We start from the raw sequence: 21,181 nt of genomic DNA, 5'->3' as shown, positions 1-21,181 counted from the left end.
ATTCCAACAAATGAATACAGAATTTGTACAAATATATTACAGATAAGCAAACCATACAGAAAATACAAGGATATAAATGGTCTCTAATTAAGTTCACAGGTTCTGTAGCTGGTTTGGTTTTTTTGTTTTTGTTTCGCAACCGAGTATGTGACATCAAATTGTCAATACTTAGCAAACATAGATTTTCTCCATGACGACTGCTTGATGATAAAGGGGGGGAAATGTACTTCCTGAAGATATTATATTTCAACATATCTGACATAAACTGAGATATGCATTCAGTGTAGGACAATGCTGTCAAACTCACATGCATCACACACTGGCCATGCTCACACCTGGTTTAATGAAGGGGGGGAAGTCATGAAACGTCACGTGACACCACTGTGATGACACAAGTTTGACACCCCCTGGTGTAGGATAAATAAAGTCTCCCTAATTTTTACATTTGGCCATTTTTAAAAAATGTAAGAAATCAGATAATTGTTAGAAAATAGCTGTGTAACAAACTGCTCCTGAAAAAATAAGAATAGACAAATGTGTTTTTACTGTATTTATTCTATCATTAAATGTACAGTTTGAAAAAAATATTTTTTTAAATATGATTTTGAAAAGACTACAGAAGAGAATTTATGGAACTCAAAAATTTAATTATGGAATCCTTGGTGCTCTCTCAGCTTCATTTTCTTGCAGATGTTTCATTATCCAACTACATAACATCATCAGTACTTGTGAGGGTGGTGTGTGCTCTCTGTTTATGTACAAAAATTTGCCCTGTGATTTTCTCCTTGGTAGTTCCCTGATTAGGGTAGTGTTTTCTGCTTGTTTGTTTGTCTGGTGTTAACCCAACTCTGGACTAAATCCTTTCCCTTCTTAGCTCCAATCTCTGGCATAATTAAGTTTGGCATTACATTTGAAACTGGATCATTATTGAGGTTGGTACAGTTCTTTCTCTTATACTCAATTTTCGTACATTAAGCAAACTCCATTTTCTATTGCATTTTTGTATATTGTCATATTTCTATTATTGGTATTTACTTTAACCAATATATTATCCTATGTATTTATATTTTGGATACAATATCCTGACAACTGTTATAGCAAACAGTAATTAGCATACTAAAAGTTATCAATGTATGATTTCTAAAGATTTAACTCATTGAATATTGTATGACAAATCACATACATGCTACTGGAATAGCAGGGAATTTTTTGTATTTGTTTGGCAAAATCATACCGACGTTTGAAAAATTAGAAAGGACAAAAATATTCTAAATCTCTTACATTACCTTGCAAAATTAATAGCTAATAAAGGATCATGAATATCATCCAATTCTAAATGTCTTTCTGCAATGGACTGCATCTTTATTAGGCTTTCTTTAGTAGCTTGCTGTTCTGTTAAAGTATCTTGAATATGTTCGTCTCCATGACGTAGGCGCAATTGCACAGATTCCAAAAATAACACGTACAAGCTCTTCCTTTCTGCACCTGAATTGGATATTGAAACATAGATTACTGCTTCTTCAAGACAATTCATGACAATGTTCATAAAAACCAGGAAAAAAACAACACACTTGAAGTTTTTGACTATACTGACAATGAAATCTAATTGATCAAACAAAACATATGGGGAAAACTGAACTAGAAGTATTGACTTTGCAGCAGTAATAATAAAACGTGGTTTTAATACGCTATGTCAACTAATAGTGATATAGTGTGTCTAGAATGTTTTTCATTTCATTTTCAGGTGTCAGGAGTTATAGATGCTTATAAATGTCTAATCACTTAAACATGTTTAAAAAGTAGACAGTGGCTTGCTAATTTTGCCCTGTATGTTCTTTTTCAGGATGAATGTCTGCTTTGATCTCATAAACATCAAGATAATGTGTGTTACAGTATAAAAATCCAAAATGGAATAAGTTCATATAATGATGCTGCTGAAATCTTATCCTAAGTCTGGAGTCTATGAGGATCAAGGATGAAAAGAACATAAGGCTGAGTCCTAGCAAAATAGTATTACTAATTGGTCATTGGGGTTTTTCTGGCAGCTCCAATGGTATCTCCAGATGCAGAAGCCAAGAGACAAAAGATTTGGTTGTTCCCTTAACCATTTGGGACAGGGTGTTAGGTGAGTCCGGTTTATTTGATGATAGTTGTTTATTAATTGTAAGCTGGAATGAACTACTTGGATTTCTTGACTGGTCTTGTAATTTATTTTTAATTACGCTGAGTTAAATTTCCTGTTACCCAATGAAAGACCCCATAGTGAGATGGGCAACTATCTTCATTTTGTAACTCATGGCTCTTGCTGAAGTAGCAGATGAAAGCTGTCACTACAGGGGTCTTCTCCCAGCTTTCACTGCTGTGCCAGAGGCAGTGCTTTTCTGCAACTCTTTGGAAGCTTAGTTCTGACCATGGCTGCCTTCCAGAAGCAACCAAAAAGGAACTCTTCTGCAGGGCATTTGGATCGTGATACATGGTTTTATATTTGTTTTATTAAGTTACATTCATTTTTAATATGGTTTAAAGATTTTTTTTATTTTAATCTAATTGTGGGTGGTTTACTGATCTAGGTATTCCTGTAAACTGCTTCGAGGCATGTAGGATTGCAGCAGAATATAAACATATAAATTTGAAGTTTCCTGCTAACAGGTTTTTTAAAATTATCCATTACTGTAAACCTAGGTTGGCCTTGTTATCTCAACACTACCGGCCTACAGATTTCATTTTAGCCTATTAAAAAGTAATAAAATTCTAGCTTTCTTCTACTTTTTCTCCAAAAATTAACTGATGGTAGAAATCTTGCCTGAGATACAAATAGTTTCTGATATGAGATGGATAGTGCTATTTTCTAAGCATCCAATGAAGCTGTAGCAAATTTCAGGGTACTACTTATTCCATAGATGAGTAACCTAGTGAAGTTTAAGTGTTTTGGACTAGAAATCCTTTAATCTCAGGCCCTCATCCTACACCAACTGTTTTAATCCTGATTTACATTAAGAAACATGACAACATGTTCTGAGTGGACTAAAATATCTTAAGAAAAATTCTACTGGATTAAATTCAGGCATTATGTTTCTAAACCCATTGTAACTTTGAACCATTGTCAAACAAATAGTTATACATTAAGAATTATCTTTATTTAAAGTCAAGTAAAAGTCCAATCAAATGTTTTGTCATATCACTGATATTTAAAAGTGGCTTAAAATTAAATAAGCATCAATTAGGCAGAAACTGTAGAATGTTTCCCAGAAGTATTATCTATTTAAAAAGTATTATCTATTTAAACAGTTCATTTTTTTAAATTTACAAGTAAATCACGCAGTGCTACATGAATTCTAAAAATCAATACATACAAGATTACATAATAAGGAACATCTTGTGGAAATTCAATTTTTACCTCGGGCTGCAGCTGGCTGTGGAGAACCATCCTTGCACTGCAAATTTTTTAGCAACTGCATAGACTTCCCAGCCATAATGATCTGCTTTAATACAGGTTTTAAAAAGGAAACCATGGTATGCTGTCTGCTTGATGGTGCTTGATCACTGCCAGAACTGGCACTAGCATTATCACTCATTTTCTCTTCATTCTCAGATTTTTCTGATACACTGTATAATGTGTAGGTGGCATACCAAAAGTCTCTATGATTTACAGAAACATTTTTATTTCTGCAGAAAAAAAAACAGGTAACTGTCAATAATTTCTCAGAAAATTGCATATATTTGTTTATTTACAATGCATGTGTTTATAATTACAATTACAATAATAATCTAAAATACGTTTTTCAAATAACTGGAGGAGAATACTTATCCACTACCTGAAGGTTTCAGTTCTGTAGTTAACATCTTCAGGGCAAATAAAGAGATTTGAGGAAGGCTCATCACAGCCAACTAAAATTTTGAATTTTCTTAATCAGTGTGCTACATGCACACTGATTAAGAAAACACCAAAATTAAAATTAAGATACAGAGGTCAGCTGCCAAAATAGGAAGATTCTTACATTTTTATATTCCGAATTCAATTAGCTGTAATAACTGTGATATTATACCACTCAAAATAGGAATAAAATAAGTAAAGCACTGAATCCGATTATAAATATTCTCCCAGAAATATGTCAATTTTTAAAATTACAATTGCAGCCTAGAACTTTAACAATAAATGAGTTTTTCTATGATGGATTACATAAATCTCTTAAATGTACATTATATGGATACTTAGCAATATGTAAGTATATGTACACAGGGTTTCTTTTGGCTCCACCAGGATCATCACGCAATCAATTATCTACACCCTAGAAATATCAATATATCCACAAGATGTTCACTATCATTACCTTTGAATTATAAATTCTTTGGCAGGATCAAATAAATTACCATGGACAATCCATTCATCCACTGTCTGTAGGTATGGTCTTACTGTTTCAACCCACAGAGAAAACAAAAGAGAGACCTGAAATGAAATTATGAAAAATTATACAGAATAGGAAGGAGTAGATAATAATACACAGTAATTGAGCTGGAAAAGAACAGCACCAGTAGAAAATTTATAAAATTTAGAAAAGCTTATAACCTGAAGGTCTAGGTTAAAGAAACGATGGCAGGAGATGCTTATTAGAAGAGGCATCTAATTTATCACTGTGAGAGAAACAAAATGCTGAACTAAAGCTTGAACCAGCAAGGCTAATTCTTATATACAAAGCATTATGTAAATTTTAAATTCAATATATATTCTGGAGCCCATTTTTCCCCACATGATATATGGTGGGAAGATATTATTCTAGCAAACTTCTAATTTAGGAAGTTGCTATAAGATTTGGAGAGTAGAAAAACAGTTTTACAGCTGCATTATATTCTATGTGGACAGAATATCACACATATTGATTTGTTTCCCAGCCAAGCCTAAAAATAATTTGGAACATCATATTTAAACAATATTCAGGTGAGCTGTGCATCAATAATGTGTTTATAACTGCCTACAAATGAATTTCATGTCTGTAAAAATGTACTTTTATATTATAACATAACATTATAACACATAAACCATTTGTACATTTAAATAGAACTGAATAAAAAGTAGTTAAACCAATTTTTCTGGAAAATCATAATAATGATAATTTAACTTGATTTCAGCTAATAAGCAAAGAATATCTGTTTTTTCTGATAGGTTGGGCAGCATGGCAAGAGTTTTGCTACACAGAACTATGTATCATGGTTATACATTCTGAACAGAAAACCAGAAGCCACTGTTTTAAGCAACATTTACCTGGCAATAAAATGTTTACACTATTAAAATAGCAGTTATATTATTTATGTAATCCTTATGAGAAAAAGTTAAACTGACTCACAAAGAAATGTTTATCTCTATTCCAAATTAGACACTTTTTGTTCCTGTGCAGCATTCTACAATTTATTACACATACTAATTAGGGTGCTGCAATATCTGACAGAAGAAGAGCCTATTTTATAAAGCTGCATTTCAGATTCTTTTAACTCTACAGCTTATGACTTGTCAGAAAGAAAATACACGGATATGAGAATTTGAGAACAAATAATCTGACATAAAATGCTCTAAAACAGGAAAACTCAAAGCAGAACTTTTTTCTTGTTGCTATGCAGAAGTCCAGCTATCCTTTATATCAATATCATTACAGTTTATCAGAGCTTATTATTTATGTATGGCATATATAGCTGAATTATTGCCACTGAATCAACATGTGTTAACACATGCAGATAGGAAATTGTGTGAAATAATACATTGATAGATTTATTTTAAAAATGGGTGACACACAGTTAAGGTATTATTGACACTTGGGGCAGAGACTTAACTCATATATGCTTGATTAATAAAATATTAGACTAGAACATTCATCTATGAACCAAAAAAATTACAGACTTAACTTGAATAGAACTGTAGTTCATTTTTCCAGTATAATTATAACAATTTATTATTTATTAAATAAGTTTTTTATACTTACTGTCTGTTCAGAGGCTTCCCCAATATTATCATAGTCAAGAATTGCTTTGTACAAGGTATTGAGCAAATGAGATGCTCGTACAACATTGCGGGTATCAGGTGGTACTTCAGCAACTCCAGTGCTAAAAACTTTATGAATTACTTTCAGCTGTGCTAATCGAGGTGACAACTTATCTATGACGATGGAAAGGGTAACTGTAGTATCTACAAAAAAGTATAGATTTATATTTTTATGGTCATAGATAGAAAGCTTGCACTTCAGACGATTAAAGCAAAATTTTCAGGTAAAATGCAATTATTGTACCTTCGTTGATTATGCATCTTTCAATTTCCGTAAGTTCTTTTTTGAAATTAATGAAATATTTATAGAGAGCACGCACAAAAGCCTGATAGGTTCTAAAAGGAGCTTCTGCAGATTTCTTGGGAGTGGATATGGTTCCATGTATCCCACTTTCTGAGCTGTGACCCATGACATCATCAATAAACTTTTGTAACCTAAACACCACTTGCCCATAGGCAGCTATGCGCTCCAACATTGATCTTAATGAATTCTAGAAAATAAAAGATGTTATTTTTTAAATTTTATCTATTTTGAAAGGAAAGCAGAAAAAAAGATATAGAAATTTCAAAATGCAGATATTGCATAGAAAACTTTGTAGAGTAGTTCAAGATACAATTAAAATAAAGTACAATCTATTCTTTTGGGGGAGGGGAACATGCCACCTTTATCCTTATTAGTAGACAACCTATGCCCAATTGGTCACTAGGCAAGGACACACCCTGATCCAAGTCATTTCCAGCTTGGTCCTTTCCAGCCCTGAGCCTCAGTAAGGCAAGGGACTGGCCCCTTTTGAACTTTCCCTACCCACCTATCTTCCTCTTATCAGCGCTTCGGACACATTTCTTCAAATAGTGCATTGCTTGTCGCAATGCTTATAAAACCTTCCAAATCATCATGAGAAGGCAGTGCACAATTTGAAGAGGGGTGGGCATGGCCCTCTGCTGAGTTTCAGAAAACCTCAGAAACACTGCAAGAGGACAGCGTGCAATATGGATAAGGGCATGATAGACAGCCTCAGGAAAAAGGTCTGGTGTGACCAGCAGTTGCCTTAAATAAGGCCAAGCCGGGCATGCCTTGTCAGCAACAGATGATATTGAAGGTCAACTGGGATGGCAACTGGGGTTTGCATTGTGCTGCTGGGGGTGGTGGGTGGAGGGCTGGCCACTGTGGAACTTTTGGGCAGCAGTGGCAGCACTGAGGCTGCAGTAAAGATCCAGAAGTAGTGACAGCTGACTAAGAGGGCTGAAGTCTGGGTCACCCCAGCACCAATGACATCATCACCATCAAGCCGAAAGGAAAGACATAGGAGATAGGCAAGTGGGGGGTAGTTAGAGCACACTTGCTGTCGTAAGTGCCAGGAAATTGCTAAGCACCCACATTTTGATGACGTTGTAGAGGTGCTGCTATGGCCATAACGCTAGAGAAGCATCATTCATTCATTCAGGGCTACTGTACCTTCAACTGATCACTGAATAGATAATTAGGCAAGCGTTATCGGTATTATCTTATTTTTTATTTGCTGGCTAAAGAATTAATATTCAATTGCTATATTTGCTTATTTTAGATTCACTGATCATTTCACTCACGTGCGTCAAATGGGTTACTGTTATGTCATTTCTCACAGTTATCTTTCCATCATTCAGCTGAAATATAAAAAGTTTTTTTACACCTGAAAAAAGCCTGAAAAAAATAAAAATGATCTCAGTACATGCCTTTGTAAAATACAAGCAAAATATACGTTCAGAAGTTAGCATTATTCATGCAATTACTATTCAGATTTCTATAGCTGCCCATATCACAAAACAAGTAACTCTGGAAAGGTGTCCTTTACATATTGAAACTGTAAAAATCCTTGATGTTCAACAGATACCAATTTGCAAAATGGTACCATATAATAGATACAAACATGCCCATTTCTGAAAACAGAAATGATAAGGGTTTGTTTCTTTCAAATGCAATATTTTATTAGTTTCTTTTTACAGAGAAAAATTTAAAAGCAACTATTAATGTAGGCTACAAAAATTATAGCATCATTTGCTTTGTGAAACTCTATTTTTCTCATTCTGATTAGCATAATTTGCTTTAGAAATAAGTAGTAATATTAATATAATAATAAAAACAAACAGTATTATAAAATCTGAATTTTAAAAATAACCATGGAGAGTTAAAGATAGCTTGTATTATTCAATATAAAACAAACCTGAAGAAATTTTCCTTTGATAATTTCTTACCAAATTGTTTCACGAATGACCTGTGTTTCAGTGACAAGAATTCTCTCTTCTGGGACATACAATGGATCACTATTATATAAGTGCTGTTCCCTAGGAGAAAAATGTCTTTTATTTGATTGTATTGGTAAAGAACATTCAACATTATTTATTTCATCCTCTTCTCCTATAGGACCAATAAACTTATAGAACTACATCAACAAATCACTGGTAACACTTGAAAAATCAAACTGCATTATAGTCCTATTCTGAAAAATATTCATTTAAAAAATTCTATTCATGCATTAAATCAAAACTTGTTTTGATTTTAAAGCACTTAATACTACCTAATCCAAAAATCTTGTAACCCTTCAAATCCTTTCTTATTATCTTACTTGAGCCTTTGAGTAAGGATATAGGTAGTCCTCAAGTTATAACCCTAATTGAGCCTGTCAATTATGGCCATAGTCATGACGGTCATAAAGGAATAACCATGTGACCAGACTCAATTTTACAACCTTTTTCACAGTGGCTATTAATTACTGCAATTGTTGAGTAAATACTCAGTCATTAAGCAAACCCAATTTGCTATGGGGGTGGGAAGGGCTGCTGGAAGTAAATGCTGGCAAAAACATTGCAAATCATGGTTACATGACTATAAATGCTGGGCAGTTGCAGAGCACTCAAAATGCGGTCATGTGATTGTGGGGGAGAGGCAGCATTGTACTTCAAAGTCGGGTCAATTAGTTTTGGGGGAGTCCATTGTAATTTTGAATGGTCATTAGGCAATTGGTCATAACTCGAGGACTACCGGTATAGTTGTACAACACATAATTTTTCACAAGTTTGTACAGGGAAACATAAAGAAGTCAGTATAGTTCTATATGTGGATTACAGCTGTAATAATTTAAAAATGTGTTTGGCAACTTACCATATAGAAGCTAAATTAGAATGAAAATGCAAACTATGGGGAAAACGAACAACTCTACCGGTCCAATACTGAGCCACTACATGTTGCTCCAACCAAGTACGTGCATCAGGTTCATCTAGAAAGGAAACAGTAATATAAGTGTGTTTCCCTATATAAAAAGTCTTCACTATCCACCATATATAGAGAGCTAAATAATATTTGAATCAACTTATTACCAGAATTTTTCAAAGAAATGTGGAAGCTTGTCCAAGTGAAATCCTAATCTCAAGAGCATTTTGGTTTACTGACACAAGCATACAGTTGAACACTCACAACACAAAATGAAACAAATATTCACTTTCAGTGAGGAAATTACTTCTTGCACTTTTTTTCTCAGAAAAGAACAGACATCTTGTTTTGCTTTTTATAAGAAAACGCAGGCCAAATTGCCATACAATAAGATGTAATAACAACTTGAATAAATAGAGTATGCCTAAGGGTACTTTGCACAGACTTTATTTAATGACTTTGGAGCAAGCAATGGTTTAAAGGAGGCTTGGCCATAGTTTGAATATCTTTCCCAAAAAAGAATACTTACTTTTTTTGGCAGATCTCTTTCCAGAAAAAGCTCTGTGCTAATCCTTTGACAGCTATGGACACTGAGTAATGTTATATTTTTAAACACTATTAGAAATTTCTAACAGGTGATTTTTAATTAAATGCTTTCTTAAGAAATTATTGCTTTCTTGCTTCTGTTTTACTTTTTCACTTATTAATAATTATAGTTACAATTTTCTGCGCATATCAAGTCCACTACAAGATGGAGAAGGAGCTGAGAGACCATAATCAACTACCCAGTCCAGCATCTCAACCTACGAACAATTTCAAGAGTTCTACCAGAATTGTTATGAGCCATATAATCAGTAAGCAGACCAACTGAGTAAAGTAAATGTGAAACTTCTCTAAATACCCCCACAATATACATTTTATTTATATTTGCTAATAGCATACTACTACAAACTGTCATAAAGCATAAATCAAATAGACCATGATAAAAATCAGTATAGTCCACTCTGTTGTAACAACCAACTTCAGAAAGCATACCTTTCCAATTGACAAGAGATGCTGACTTCTTGTTTTGATCCTGTTCTTCTTGTGGTGTCCTATCCACCTGAATGCCAGAATCTTCTCTGCTCAAAGGTTCAGTATCCTCTTCATCACTTACATCTGACCACTCCTATACAACATTAAAATACAAAATATACTTATATAGATAATGGCACAGCGGAAACTTAAATGGACTTTTGTAATTTACTAGGCATTAAAATGTTAAAATATTACAGTATAATGTAGCATCTAAAATATGTAATATCACATTTCATAAACAATGCACTATGAATTCCAGTTTGACACCACCATAAACAAGCCTCAATTTATAATTTCACTGTTAATCCCATTAGCTTTTTAGGACCACAGAGGTAATAGAGTGGAGCAATTCTCCAATTCTCTAAGGCAAAGTGGGAATGGTAAGATAAAGATTTGCTGGCAGAAAATCATCAATTATTATACTGTTTCTATTATTAGCAAAAGAGAGGGAGGGAGGGAGGGAGAGAGCGCGAGAGAGCGCTACATCTGCCTTAGGAAAAAACTAGAATATGAGGTTGAAACTAAAATTACTAAACTCAATCATATAATCATGATATAAGGGAATTTACTGAAAAAATGGAAAATCTATTTCTACATGGCAACGTTCACCTTAGAAATTTATCTTGACTAAGTGCTAAATATTATTTATTTATTCAGTACAAATTATTATTCTCTATTACTTACTGGTGATTCTAGATCAGGAACAAAGTCCAGGTCTTCATCTTCCATTAAATATTTTCTCCAATTAAATTCCTCTTTTTCTATGGAAAATGCACAATAATAACATTTATACACTCTCAGCTATTTCTTCAATGATCTTGATATATTACATCTAAGAAAAAAGTATAATTGTTTATTTATTAGTTTTATATCCTTTTTTTCAAAAGATGAAACCAATAAGTATTGCAACGTGCTGCCATGCTATTTGATTCTGAAAAGCTAAATATTGAGAAAGCCTCAGCATAATGTCATACTACTATAAAAATGTAATGTCTTATACTGTATGTAATGTCATGTCATATCAAGGCATGTAATAATATAATAGTCAGTTACAATGGTAATGAGTTCAGTGCTTGAAGACTTAAAAGGCCAGGTTAGAAACAGATCCTAATGGAGAAAATCTATCTACTATACATCATTGTTAGGAATCAAGCAACTTCCTGGCATATATTTATGTTTTATTTTTTTTAAAAAAGACAAGATAAAATTGAAATATATATAATCAAAATAGCAGGATGAGGCATTTTCCTCATATTTTCTTGTATGCTCTCAACCTACCTACAGCTTTTTCTCTTGGTTCTTCTGCATAGCAAGTGTTGGAAGGAGAATCAGATAAGCATAATAGAAGTGAGAGTACGGCATAATGTGCATCTGTCTTAAACACAGAAAACAAGTAATTCCGTGAACAGGACAGCAAAATAAAAGAAGATACTAAAATTCTAATCCAAAGGTATATTTAGAAGTGAAAAACAGCACATTTAGATTCAGATTATCATAGCATTAGAATTAAGGCAGGAAATACATAAGAAACAATACAAAATAAAAGTATAGTTCTATTTATCAAGTTATATATTCCAAATATGAGATTTTATCTTCACAAGCTGAAAAAAGTAAAATAAAAATTTCATGGTACACTTTATGGTTCTGAAGTGATCAGAACAATCACTTCAGATGTTTATTATTTGTTGTGTTAGAAATTCATTTTGGCAAGAAAGCAGATGGTTTTTATTCTTGATGTTACGTGATGAATCTAGGCACAAATTTTCATTGACTGCCAAAAATATATTTCCAGTTCAATAAAATACCAGATTTTCTTCACTGTTTTAAATCCAGGTATTCTTTAAATGTAAATCTTAATCCTTCTTTAACATAACAACATAAATATAAATACATACAAAAACACCTTGTTTACTGTCCCTATCCTTCCCATATATTCACTTACAAATCAGAGCAGAAAAACATGAACATTGGCCATGAGATTGGCCCAGTCCAGATGCACTGGAGAAAGGCATGCTGCAGACTTCATTGGTCAAAGAATTCCGACTGGTGGGGTCCAGGAGAAGAGCCTTTTCTACCATGCCTCCCACCCTCTGGAATATTGTGCCCGCACCCAAGTTGAGAGCTACATCCACCTTTTTTGGCCTTCTGAAAGGGACTGAAGACCTAGCGTTGCCAATTGGCTTGGGGCCCTGATAGGGTGTGTAATTTTGGAGGTGATTAAGGGACTATGATAAGACCCCACATCTTCCATGTGTGCATCTTGCTCCCTTCCTTGCCATCTTTGTTTAATTGTTTAAGTCAAATTTAGTGTTAACATTTATTATTTTAATGTGTTAATAGTTTGTCTTGTTGCTTTCATTCATTGTAAATTGCACTGGGTCACCTCTAGGAGAGATGGGCAGCATATCAATCAATCAAACATTTATTGTCAATGTACAACGTGTACAATGAAATTGAAAAGATAGGTTTAACACATAAATAAAACATTTGCATAAAAGCAATGTTTAATGTTTACTGCTTTTGAAACTATTATAGTAATCTTAATTTTCAAAAATTATCCTTTTCAGAGCCCAGGGACTGTTTTCTGTGTTTTAATTAACTATGTCTGAGACATTATAATATTCTTCACAAATCATAGTGCTACTAGCCTATCAAAATAATTTATTCCAATCTAATTATTGCAAGTGTCTTACATGCCATGTTACATAGGTAATTGGTTTCATGGTAATTAGATGCAGAGGTCTGACAATGCATCAAAATCAATATTATGGAAAAGAAAAAAAATGTTTATCAACTTCTGATCTGTTACAAAATGATTGGCATTAAAAGAAATATTAAGACAAAAGAACATAGCATTCTGTTATGTTATAAAAATCACAAACCTTTGTTCCTTCAGTGGTGGGAAGAGACAAATTCAGAAACTCTTCTGTTAGCCTCCTCCAACTTCCAGCTTTAACAAGGTCAGAGTGAACAACCAGCTTTTCATAAATTCTATATAAAAATATGGAATGTTTACTAATCTTTTAGAATAAAATAATGAATCTAATATTAAAAGAAACACAAACAATTTACCCTTCCATTATCTTCTCCACTTTGTGCCTATTGACATCAAGAAATTGATGAAACCTAGAAAAAAGACAGAATTATCTTTTGGATCATGGGTCAGAAATTATGAACTTGTATTTTGTTCAATAAGTGTATTGTTTTAGCATTTTTACAAAGGATGGGCTTCATTTTTATTTATTTACTATAGTCACAAACCCTAGAGTATTCAGCATATTTTCATTAGACTGACCTGTTTATAAAAAGCAGCCTTGCTCATTCTAGTGTTCTCCAAACATGCTCACATCAATTTGATGTACTGTATTTATTATTAATATTAGACTAATACAGGAATGGATTTTCAGATCCTGACGTCTCCCCCGCTTGCCTGACACACCCACTCTCCTTACCACGCAGCTTCTTGGATTTCAGTTCCCTCCCCTGCTAAAAGTGATGCCGGATGAGAGATTTCAGCTCCTCTCTGTGAACAGAAGGGAACTCCTCCAGCACGGTACAGGAATGGAGCTCAAATGTTCAAAATGTAAGCTCGATTTTTGCACCCTGAGGAGGTTGAGCTCCCCTACATGCATGGAGAGGAATTCCTGCAGCAGAGTGCAGAAACAGTGCTCAAACCAGGATTCAAGAACACAGCCCAAATCTTCTCAGCAATTGGCAACAGCTTGCAACCTTTCCCATTGACTTTCTGGGGAAGCTGGCAGAGAAGATTGCAAGTGTGTAATCACATGATTGCGGGATGCTTGGCAACCAGTCATATATGATGATACATTTTGCAAAGCTGGAAGTGCTTCAGAGACCATAAAACAACCTTTGCAATTCTGTTGTAATTCCAGACCACTGTTAAACAGTCGGAAGTCAAGGACTTTCTGAATAAAACCATCTACATTCTTTTGGCATTAGCCCCAAGAACCACTTTATCTATTTGAATCCTTTAAGTCATTTAATCCGCACAATGTCACAAGCATGATTGTTTTATTATCATCTGTTCAGCAGTATTTCCCCTGCAGATTAAAGTAAAGCAATGTTTCCCCTACTTTACTTTAGTGTTCTGGAGGCCATTCTGAAGTAAATGTGATCAAGGACAAAAAAAATGGGTTAGACCGGACAAAATAATTTAATCTAAATTTAAGCACAAATATTTTTTATTAAATTCACTAAATAGAATACTTTATTGGAGGTGTGACTGGACATAAGGAATTTGTCTCTAGTGCATAAGCTCAAACAATGTATATAATCATAAGATACCAATAGAGAAAGTAGTAGAAAAGATGAGAATATTCATACTACAGCCCTACTACATGGGTAAATATCTTTACCCATATGCATAAGACAGTGCTATGGGAATTAACAGCATCATTAGTCGATCTATTTGCATGTTAGGCAAACTGCAAGGGGTCTAGCAGGGGATTTGTGATGATTTTCATATGGGCCAGCACTCAGCTTTTAAAGGTTTTCATAACTATTGATGTCAGAGTAACAGGTCTGTAGCCATTCATCTCCTTGATGGAGGGTTTCTTAAATGCAAGGAATATGATTACTTCTTACATGTTTAACATTTTTTCCTTTCTGAAAAGCATGTAGCTTCTACAGTATCTCAAGTTACAATTTGCTGACAACTTCTGCAGAACCTATAGGGACTACACACTGAAAGCTCGAAAGCCATCACTCTGCTAAACAAATAATTACCTTAACACTGTTCAACTATTTACAAAGTCTGCACTACTATTACTGTTAATCTTCTCATCACTCCTCTCCCACTTGTGACTGTATCACTGTAACTTTGTGCCTTGTATCCTTACAATTTATATTGACTGTTTCCTAGTATGATTTGATTGCTTATTGTAGCCTATGACTATCATTAAGTGTTGTACCCGATGACTCTTGACTCTTGACAAATGTATCTTTTCTTTTATGCACACTGAGAACATTTGCACCAAGACAAATTCCTTGTGTGTCCAATCACACCTGGCCAACAAAGAATTCTTTCTTTCTATCTATCTACAGGTGAAACTTGAAAAATTAGAATATCATGCAAAAGTTCATTTATTTCAGTAATGCAACTTAAAAGGTGAACCTAATATATGAAATAGACTCATTACATGTAAAGCAAGATAGTCTCTAATCATAATCAAATTGGAAGACATATTTTAAACTCCACAAATATTTCCCTCAACACTGTTCAACTATTTACAAAGTCTGCCCTACTATTACTGCTAATCTTCTCATCACTCCTTATCACCCATCCTCTCCACTTGTGACTGTAACTTTGTGCCTTGTATCCTTACAATTTATATTGACTGTTTCCTAGTATGATTTGATTGCTTATTGTAGCCTATGACTATCATTAAGTGTTGTACCCGATGACTCTTGACTCTTGACAAATGTATCTTTTCTTTTATGCACACTGAGAACATTTGCACCAAGACAAATTCCTTGTGTGTCCAATCACACCTGGCCAACAAAGAATTCTTTCTTTCTATCTATCTACAGGTGAAACTTGAAAAATTAGAATATCATGCAAAAGTTCATTTATTTCAGTAATGCAACTTAAAAGGTGAACCTAATATATGAAATAGACTCATTACATGTAAAGCAAGATAGTCTCTAATCATAATCAAATTGGAAGACATATTTTAAACTCCACAAATATTTCCCTCAACACTGTTCAACTATTTACAAAGTCTGCCCTACTATTACTGCTAATCTTCTCATCACTCCTTATCACCCATCCTCTCCACTTGTGACTGTAACTTTGTGCCTTGTATCCTTACAATTTATATTGACTGTTTCCTAGTATGATTTGATTGCTTACTGTACCCTGTGACTATTATTAAGTGTTGTAACTTATGATTCTTGACTCTTGACAAATGTATCTTTTCTTTATGTATACTGAGAGCATTTGCACCAAGACAAATTCTTTATGTGTCCAATCACACTTGACCAATAAAGAATTCTATTCTATTCTGCAATTTTAAATTTTTGCTCTATGGGAAACAAGCTGCAATACTTCAGCTCATGTAAAATAACAGGATACTACCAAACAACTATTATAGTTTAACCCAGGGGTGTCAAGCTCGATTTCATTGAGGGCTGCATCAGGGTTATGTTTGACCTCGGGGGGCAGGGAGAGGGCATGGCTGGGTGGGCATGGCCAGACCTCTGTCCACTTGTGTTGGGGGCACCTGTGGTGGCTTGAGCACCCTACCACCCAAAATGGGCTCTCAAGCTCCGTTTTCAGCTGCAACGGCCTCCTGTAACCATCTATCAGCAAAAACAGAGATTGGGAGACCTGTGTGGGGCTCTTCTGAGTTCCATTTTTGCTGGCAGAGGGTTGCAGGAGGCCATCACAACCAAAAATGGAGCTCAGGAGCCTGTTTTGGCTGGCACAGGCATTGTGGGACGGTCCTTCATTGTTTCCAGGGCAGCCCCGCAGGCCAGATCTAAGTACCCTGCAGCCCGGATCTGGCCTGTAGGCCTTGAGCTTGACACCTCTGGTTTAACCCAACATATGAGCTAAGACAGTATCCAGATGTAGGACAAGACACCCTCAGATAAGCCTGCTTCAAGTTCCACAAGAAAGCAGGATATTTTGGGGGCGTAATAGGAGGAAGAAGTATTAGGTATGTACGCCACCTTGAGTTATTTACAGAAAAGTATAATAGACAAGAGATACACACAGAAAACACAAATCAAGCAGGATAAATAGCGGAGGCACTTTCAGGAGCTTATGCTTTCCAGTTAGCTAGTTTGGTTCCTCTCTCAGTTGGTAGGTACACTAATCCAGTCTGAAACCTTGCTACGGTAGTATCCTTTATGCAATATAGGTAGTCCTCGACTTACCACAATTGAGCCCAACATTTCTGTTGCTAAGTGAAACATTTGCCCCACTTTATGACTTTTCCTGCCACAGTTGGTAAGTGAATCACTGGAGTTGTTAAGTTAGCATCCTGGTTGTTAAGTGAATCTGGCTTCCCCATTGACTTTTCTAATTAGGTCCCAAAAGACTATCATGTCACCCTGAGATACTGCCGACGGTCAGAAATGCAAGTTCTTCGTTCCCAAGCATCCAAATTTTGATCACATGACCACTGAAGTGCTGCAATGGTTGTAAGTGTGAAAAATGGTCACAGGTCAGCTTTTTCAGTGCCGTGGTAACTTTGAACGGTCACTAAATGAACTGTTGTTAAATCGAGGACTGCCTATTCCAGATACCTGGTGGGCTCTAACGAGTCCATGCTGTCAATGCCTTCTGAACAAAACAACCCTCTCCACGCATCGGGAGGGGAAAGCGGATCTACGCGATCCTGCAAGCCAACCGTCCGCGTGCCTCTTTTTTTTTTTTTTTTGTTTCCTCGCGCCACCCGCCCCAAACTACCTCGAGACGAGATTTTTCCCCAGTCCCCGCGCGCACGCCTAACGGACCTGAAGTTGGACCAGGCGAAATTTAGCGCCGCTTGGAAGTGCCCGGACGTTTCGGGGCTCCGCTCGTCCAGGCCGGTTACTTGCCGGATGAGCTCCCGTACCGCTAGGTCTTGCTCTTGGTCAAAGCGGCTCCAGTGAGCAGGCGGAGTCGTGGCCGACGATGCAGTCGCCATCACGGGCCAAGGAAAAAGAGATGAAACCGGGGGGGGGGGGGCGGGAAATAAATAGGTAGACAGATAGTACTTTCTCTTGTCACATTCCCGAAGGCTCCGTTTATTTTGGTGGTCGGTACGGCTCACATCTCGCGAGATTCTGCTCCTGTGGTAGGGAAGCGCTTTGCGTGAGGGTCTACGCATGCGCTACTTCCCTCGCTGTCCTTTTCTTCCGCCTTCCTCGGTTTCCCCCTTTTCCCAGAAGGCGTGTTTGAGGAGCGGGTCTATGATTTTGCATTGTGGTTTTTTTTTTGCTCTTGTTATTTATTTTGTAGTTGATATTCGTTTTTCTTCTTTTGTACTTGATATTCCTGCTTATAAAACTTTGTCTTCGTGCCTGATTGAATAATTGAATAATAATTAGAAATATACCGGTATGCCATCTCAAATATAAGCGCACCAACGTGCCTACCGTCCCTGTCCTATTGTTTCTCTTATTCTTTTATTTTTCTTATATAACCATTTCATGTATTCACAACTATGTATACATTTATACTTATTATCTTGTAAACAATTGACAAATCAAAATAAATAAAAATAAATAAAAATAAAAATACCATCTCCAACACTTTAGGTCAGGGGTCTCCAACCTTGGCAACTTTAAGACTTGTGGACTTCAACTCCCAGAATTCCTCAGCCAGCTTTGCTGGCTGAGGAATTCTGGGAGTTGAAGTCCACAAGTCTTAAAGTTGCCAAGGTTGGAGACCCCTGCTTTAGGTGACCTTGCTCCAGAAGCTAACTAGGGTCGGCGTCCTTACATGACGAAGTCCGACATAATTCCTGTGCGTAAAGTTAGACTGAGAACACTTAGGCTGGGTTGGTCATGTTTTTTATCCTTTGCTCGTTTACTGTAGAGTAGGTTGTTCCGCAACTGATAATCTCCGTGGGAGGAAGAGATTATATTGCGATTTTGAAGTTTCATTTTTCAAGTCTGCAGTTGTGCAGAGATGCGAATGTCATACAAAAAGCTGTAATTAAAATGTGATGTAGGTTGGCATGTGCAATATTCTAATTATAGCCAGCTCAAATGCCACTACTCAGGAAAGGAGACATAGCATCACAGTGTATAGCTTGAGGAGAATGTCATTGCATTGTGTGTGTTTTTTTAAAAAAAGCAAATGTTATGCTTGAAATTAAAAAGGGAATTAAAATTTTAAAAAAAATTGAATGGAGAACCAGTATAAAGATGGCTAAGTATGGGTCCAGCACCAAGAAATCCAAGTTGTAGTCCCTTTACAAGAGAAATTGTGTAATCTTAGGCCATTCATTCAACCCGTACAGAGTTGTAGAGGAGAAATAGGAGGAGTGTATGCTACGTAAAATATTGTGATTTAAATCATACAAATAAGTAGTATGTATAGTTGTGTCCACGTTTGAAAAATAATTGTAAAACTGAAAATGCAAGGAAAGGGGATAGTGCAGTTCTAGGGGGAAAAAACCCAAACAATATTAGAGCCTTTTAGATTGAAGAAGCTAAAGAAAGATGCTAATTCAAATAATGGTAGCTAGAGAGTAAAGTATAGTTTGGTTTTTCTCATTAAAACCAAATGACCTATTAATGGTACAACAATATTTTACTCAAATACATTTAGTACAAAAACAATGGAATTAACTGCCACTAGTTGTAGTGAGGCCACAAATACAGGTAGTCCTCAACTTACAACAGTTCATTTGGTGACTGTCCAGAGTCACGATGGCACTGAAAAAAAGTGATTTATGACCATTTTTTACACTTATGAACGTTGCAGCATCCACATTGTCATGTGATCAAAATTCAGATGCTTAGGAACTGGCTTATGATGGTTGCAATGTCCCAGGGTCATGTGCCCCACCATTTGTCACCTGGCAAGCAAAGTCAATGGGGAAGTCAGATTCACTTAACAACGTGTCACTAACTGCAGTGATTAACAACGGTGGCAAGAAAGATCGTAAAATGGGACAAAATTCATTTAACAACTGTCTCACATAGCAGCAGAAATTTTAAGCTCAATTGTTAAAAGTCAAGGACTGCCTACATAAAGGTTTAAAAAATGGACTGCAAATGAATGGGCTGAGATAGGCTTGGATCTACATACAGGTGAAACTTGAAAAATTAGAATATCGTGCAGTAATGCAACTTAAAAGGTGAAACTAATATATGAGATAGACTCATTACATGCAAAGCAAGATAGTTCAAGCCGTGCTGTGTCATAATTGAGATGAGTATGGCTTACAGCTCATGATAACCCCAAATCCACAATCTCAGAAAATTAGAATATTGTGAAAAGGTTCAATATTCTAGGCTCAAAGTGTCCTACTCTAATCAGCTAATGAAGCCATAACACCTGCAAAGGGTTCCTGGGCCTTTAAATGGTCTCTCAGTTTGGTTCAGTAGGAATCACAATCATGGGAAAGACTGCTGACCTGACAGTTGTGCAGAAAACCATCACTGACACCCTCCATAAGGAGGGAAAGCCTCAAAAGGTAATTGCAAAAGAAATTGGATGTTCCCAAAGTGCTGCATCAAAGCACATTAAAAAAAAGTTATGTGGAAGTGGAAATTGTGGAAGAAAAAGGTGCACAAGCAGCAGGGATGACCGCAGCCTGGAGAGGATTGTCAAGAAAAGGCCATTCAAAAGTGTTGGGGACTTTCACAAGGAGTGGAGTGAGGCTGAAGTCAGTGCATCAAGAGCCACCACACACAGACAGATCCTGGACATGGGCTTCAAATGTCATATTCCTCTTGGTCTTCTGGTTTGAGTTCCTTCAGCGACGGACCGGAATCCATGATCGTGCGCGGTTTCAATCCGTGCTTGCCACCAGAGTGCCCCGAGCCGGCTGGTTTCAGGGCTAAGCCACCCCGTAGAGGTGGTGAAGAGGGGGGAGACTGCCAGCAGGGTTGAGGAGAGCCGCATCTCTCCTCCCCAGCTGGCCATTACTCCCTTTCCCAAAGGCAGTTGCAGCAGTGGTCAGAAATGGCCACCTCAAAGAAGAACTCGACCGGAAAAGAACGTGCAGGAGGAAGATAAGAAGAGAAAGTTTTGGTTGACCAGGTTTAACTGAAAAAGCAACAACGTAAGGTACCCTGGAATTGAAACTATAGAAAATAACATCGTTCCCAAAGAAGTATTTCAAGCAGTGAAGGAGAGAGAGAAGGGAAAGGATGTGGTTTTTTTTCTCTTCCCTTTCTTATACAGACAGCTAAGAGATTTA

At 36.1% G+C, this 21,181-nt stretch overlaps 1 protein-coding gene across 5 annotated transcripts in view; it reads right to left on the bottom strand.

Annotated features, from left to right (window-relative positions):
* The window catches only part of TUBGCP5 (tubulin gamma complex component 5), a 379,326-nt gene that overhangs the window by 8,665 nt on the left and 349,480 nt on the right, over positions 1 to 21,181 (bottom strand). For 2 of the 5 annotated variants that reach the window (XM_026666848.2, XM_087967097.1), the window contains exons 1-14: positions 17,778 to 18,084; positions 13,368 to 13,421; positions 13,178 to 13,286; positions 11,574 to 11,670; positions 10,980 to 11,056; positions 10,254 to 10,386; positions 9,171 to 9,285; positions 8,264 to 8,353; positions 7,619 to 7,712; positions 6,276 to 6,522; positions 5,973 to 6,175; positions 4,332 to 4,447; positions 3,398 to 3,666; positions 1,287 to 1,485 (exon numbers count right to left, since the gene is read on the bottom strand). In XM_026666848.2, the coding sequence (XP_026522633.1) occupies positions 1,287 to 1,485; positions 3,398 to 3,666; positions 4,332 to 4,447; positions 5,973 to 6,175; positions 6,276 to 6,522; positions 7,619 to 7,712; positions 8,264 to 8,353; positions 9,171 to 9,285; positions 10,254 to 10,386; positions 10,980 to 11,056; positions 11,574 to 11,670; positions 13,178 to 13,286; positions 13,368 to 13,421; positions 17,778 to 17,950 (1,976 nt within the window). In that variant the 5' untranslated portion in view covers positions 17,951 to 18,084. Of the gene's footprint in view, positions 1 to 1,286; positions 1,486 to 3,397; positions 3,667 to 4,331; positions 4,448 to 5,972; positions 6,176 to 6,275; positions 6,523 to 7,618; positions 7,713 to 8,263; positions 8,354 to 9,170; positions 9,286 to 10,253; positions 10,387 to 10,979; positions 11,057 to 11,573; positions 11,671 to 13,177; positions 13,288 to 13,367; positions 13,422 to 17,730; positions 18,085 to 21,181 lie in introns of those variants that run through there. The other 3 variants (XM_087967098.1, XM_087967099.1, XM_026666849.2) reach the window with 3 other exon arrangements.

This window comes from Notechis scutatus, chromosome 5, assembly GCF_049901735.1.
Source record: "Notechis scutatus isolate UNSWTSFEM ecotype Mainland chromosome 5, rNotScu1.2, whole genome shotgun sequence".
NCBI classification, from domain to species: Eukaryota; Metazoa; Chordata; class Lepidosauria; order Squamata; family Elapidae; genus Notechis; species Notechis scutatus.
Note: the sequence above shows the minus strand (reverse complement) of the source record. Positions and strands in the feature narration are given on the sequence as shown.